Here is a 3,341-nt window from a genome sequence, read left to right as displayed (position 1 = left end):
GGGGCGCGCAAGATCTACGCGGTGGAAGCCAGCACCATGGCCCAGCACGCTGAGGTGAGCTGGGAGGGCTTCCTGGGATCCCTGCCAGTGCATGCCAGTGCATCCCAGTTCATCCTAGTTCATCCCAGCCCATCCCAGTTCATCCCAGCCCATCCCAGTCCATCCCAGTCCTTCTCATCCCATGGATCTCAGCCCATCCCAGTTCATCCCATTCTATCCCATGGATCCCATCCCATAATTCCCATCCCATTGATCCCATCCCATCCCATCCCATCATTCCCATCCCATCCTATCCCATCCCATTGATCCCATCCTATCCCATCCCATGGATCCCATCCCATCCCACCCCATTGATCCCATCCCATGGATCCCATCCCATCCCATCCCATCCTATTGATCACATTCATCCCATCCCATCCCATCCCATCATTCCCATCCCATGGATCCCATCCCATCCATGGATCCCATCCCATCCCATTGATCCTATCCCATCCCATCATTCCCATCCCATCCCAACCTATCCCATCCCATGGATCCCATCCCATTGATCCTATCCCATCCCATCATTCCCATCCCATCCCAACCTATCCCATCTCATGGATCCCATCCCATTGATCCCACTGATCCCATCCCATTCCCATCCCATGGATCCCATTCCCATCCCATGGATCCCATCCCATCCCATGGATCCCATCCCATCCCATTGATCCCATCCCATTCCATCCCATGGATCCCATCCCATGGATCGCATCCTATCTCATCCTATACCATGGATCCCATCCCATCCCCTTCCATCCCACTGATCCCATCCTATCCCATCTCATAATTCCCATCCCATCCCATTATTCCCATCCCATTGATCCCATCCCATCCCATCCCATCCTATCATTCCCATCCCATGGGTCCCATCCCATCCCATGGATCCCATCCCATGGATCCCATCCCATAATTCCCACCCCATAATTCCCACCCCCGTCCCCTTAGGTGCTGGTGAAGAGCAACAACCTGACGGAGCGGATCNAGGTGCTGGTGAAGAGCAACAACCTGACGGAGCGGATCGTGGTGATCCCGGGCAAGGTGGAGGAGGTGTCCCTGCCCGAGCAGGTGGACATCATCATCTCGGAGCCCATGGGCTACATGCTGTTCAACGAGCGCATGCTCGAGAGTTACCTGCACGCCAAGAAGTACCTGAAACCCAGCGGTGAGTCCGGGGGTCCCCGAGGGGCTCTGGGATTTGTGGGATCACCCCAGCCCCGGTTCTGAGCTCCCCATTTTGTCCCTTTTCCCCCCCCTCAGGGAATATGTTCCCCACGATCGGGGACGTGCACCTGGCGCCCTTCACCGACGAGCAGCTCTACATGGAGCAGTTCACCAAGGCCAACTTCTGGTGAGGGCACGGGTGGGGTCCGGGTCCCTGATCCTGATTGCTGATCCCGGTTCCTGATCCTAATTCCTGATCCCAATTCCTGATCCCGTCCCTGATCCTAATTCCTGATCCCAATTGCTGATCCTGGTCCCTTATCCCGGTGCCTGATCCCAATTGCTGATCCCTATCTCTGATCCCAGTCCCTGATCCTAATTCCTGATCCTGGTCCCTGATCCCAATTCCTGATCCCAGTTCCTGATCCTGATTCCTGATCCCAATTCCTGATCCTGGTCCATATCCCGGTCCCTGATCCATATTGCTGATCCCAATTCCTGATTCCAGTCCCTGATCCTAATCCCTGATCCCAATTCTTGATCCCAATTGCTGATCCCGGTCCCTGATCCCAGTCCCTGATCCTAATCCGTGATCCCAATTCTTGATCCCAATTGCTGATCCGGTCCCTGATCCCAATTCCTGATCCCAGTCCCTGATCCCAATCCCTGTTCCCTGTCTCCATTCCCTGATCCCATTCCTTGATCCAAATCCCCGATCCCAATTCCTGATCCCGGTTCCTTGATCCCATTCTCACTTCCCATTCCCTGTTCCCAGTCCCTGCTGCGGTGGGGAAATGGCTCTGATTGGGATCAGGGATCTGGGAAAGGTTTGGAAGGAACTGGGTGGGTTTTGTAGGGATTCTGGCTGGGTTTTGAGGGGAATCTGCTCTGTTTGGGGGGAATCTGCTCTGTTTTTGGGGCGAGTGTGGCACTTTTTTAGGTGAGATCCAGTTTGGGTTTTATGGGGAAACCTGGCTTGTGTTTTGTGTAGCCTACCCTGCTTTTGGGACCAACTTGCGTCATTTTGGGGCAAACCAACCTTCTTTTGGGRTCTGCCCCCAGCTCAGCTTTGTCCCAGAGCCCACCCCCAGCCCCAATTCCCCTTTTCCCACAGGTACCAACCCTCCTTCCACGGCGTCGACCTCTCTGCGCTGCGCGGGGCYGCCGTGGACGAATATTTCCGACAGCCCGTGGTGGTGAGTGGGGGGTCCAGGAGCCGTTTTGGGGGCTCTTTAGGGGTCTTTAGATGATCCAGGARCRCCCCAAAACCACCCYCACCCCCTTTTATCCCCCAGGACACCTTCGACATCCGAATTTTGATGGCCAAATCCGTCAAATACACCGTCAACTTCTTGGAAGCCAAGGAGGGCGACTTGCACAGGTGGGGGCTACCTGGAGGGGCCTGGCTGAGCCCCCTCCCCGTGGCTGAGGGGTCCCGGGGGTCTTTTCCCCCCAATCCCATGACCATTCCCRTTGTTTTCCAGGATAGAAATCCCTTTCAAATTCCACATGCTGCACTCGGGGCTGGTGCAYGGCCTGGCTTTTTGGTTCGACGTGGCCTTCATCGGCTCCATGTGGGTGCGGGGGGGTCCCAGGGGTGCTCTGGGTGGGGGGCAGRGCTGTGTTTGACCCCCCAAATGTCACTTTGTCCCCACAGAATGACCGTGTGGCTCTCGACGGCCCCCACGGAGCCGCTGACCCACTGGTACCAGGTGAGGTGCCTGTTCCAGTCGCCGCTCTTCGCCAAGGCCGGGGACACGCTCTCAGGGACCTGTCTGCTCATCGCCAACAAGAGGTGGGGATTTGGGGCTGATTTGGGGGGATTTGGAACTGGTTTGGGGGATTTGGGGCTCGTTTGGGGGAATTCGGGGCCAGTTTGGGGGAATATGGAGGAATTTGGCACTAGTTTGGGGCTGATTTGAGGGAATTTGGGGCTGGTTTCGGGGTATTTGTAGCCGGTTTGGAGGAATTTGGGGCTGGTTTGGGGGAATTTGAGGCTGGTTTGGGGGAATTTGGGTGAATATGGGGGAATTTGGGTGAATTTGGGGCCTGTTTGGGGGAATTGGGGCTGATTTTGGGGAATTTGGGGCCAGTTTGGAAGAATTTGGGGCTGGTTTGGGGGAATTTGGGGGGATTTGAGG

General features: G+C 56.0%; 1 protein-coding gene across 1 annotated transcript in view; it reads left to right on the top strand.

Moving 5' to 3' along the window:
* Positions 1 to 2,995, top strand: part of CARM1 (coactivator associated arginine methyltransferase 1) — a gene marked incomplete at its 3' end in the record, with an annotated part of 9,881 nt that extends 6,886 nt beyond the window's left edge. Inside the window, exons 6-11 of the mRNA XM_057388616.1 lie at positions 1,024 to 1,201; positions 1,297 to 1,387; positions 2,315 to 2,396; positions 2,496 to 2,581; positions 2,685 to 2,774; positions 2,858 to 2,995. Of these exons, the coding sequence (XP_057244599.1) occupies positions 1,024 to 1,201; positions 1,297 to 1,387; positions 2,315 to 2,396; positions 2,496 to 2,581; positions 2,685 to 2,774; positions 2,858 to 2,995 (665 nt within the window). The remainder of the gene's footprint in view (positions 1 to 1,023; positions 1,202 to 1,296; positions 1,388 to 2,314; positions 2,397 to 2,495; positions 2,582 to 2,684; positions 2,775 to 2,857) is intronic.
* Between the last annotated feature and the right edge of the window lie 346 nt (positions 2,996 to 3,341).

This window comes from Malurus melanocephalus, unplaced genomic scaffold (genome assembly GCF_030028575.1).
Source record: "Malurus melanocephalus ecotype Western Australia unplaced genomic scaffold, MMel_1.1 scaffold_2179, whole genome shotgun sequence".
NCBI classification, from domain to species: Eukaryota; Metazoa; Chordata; class Aves; order Passeriformes; family Maluridae; genus Malurus; species Malurus melanocephalus.
The sequence above is the reverse complement of the archived record's forward strand: the minus strand, read 5'-3'. Positions and strand labels throughout refer to the sequence as shown.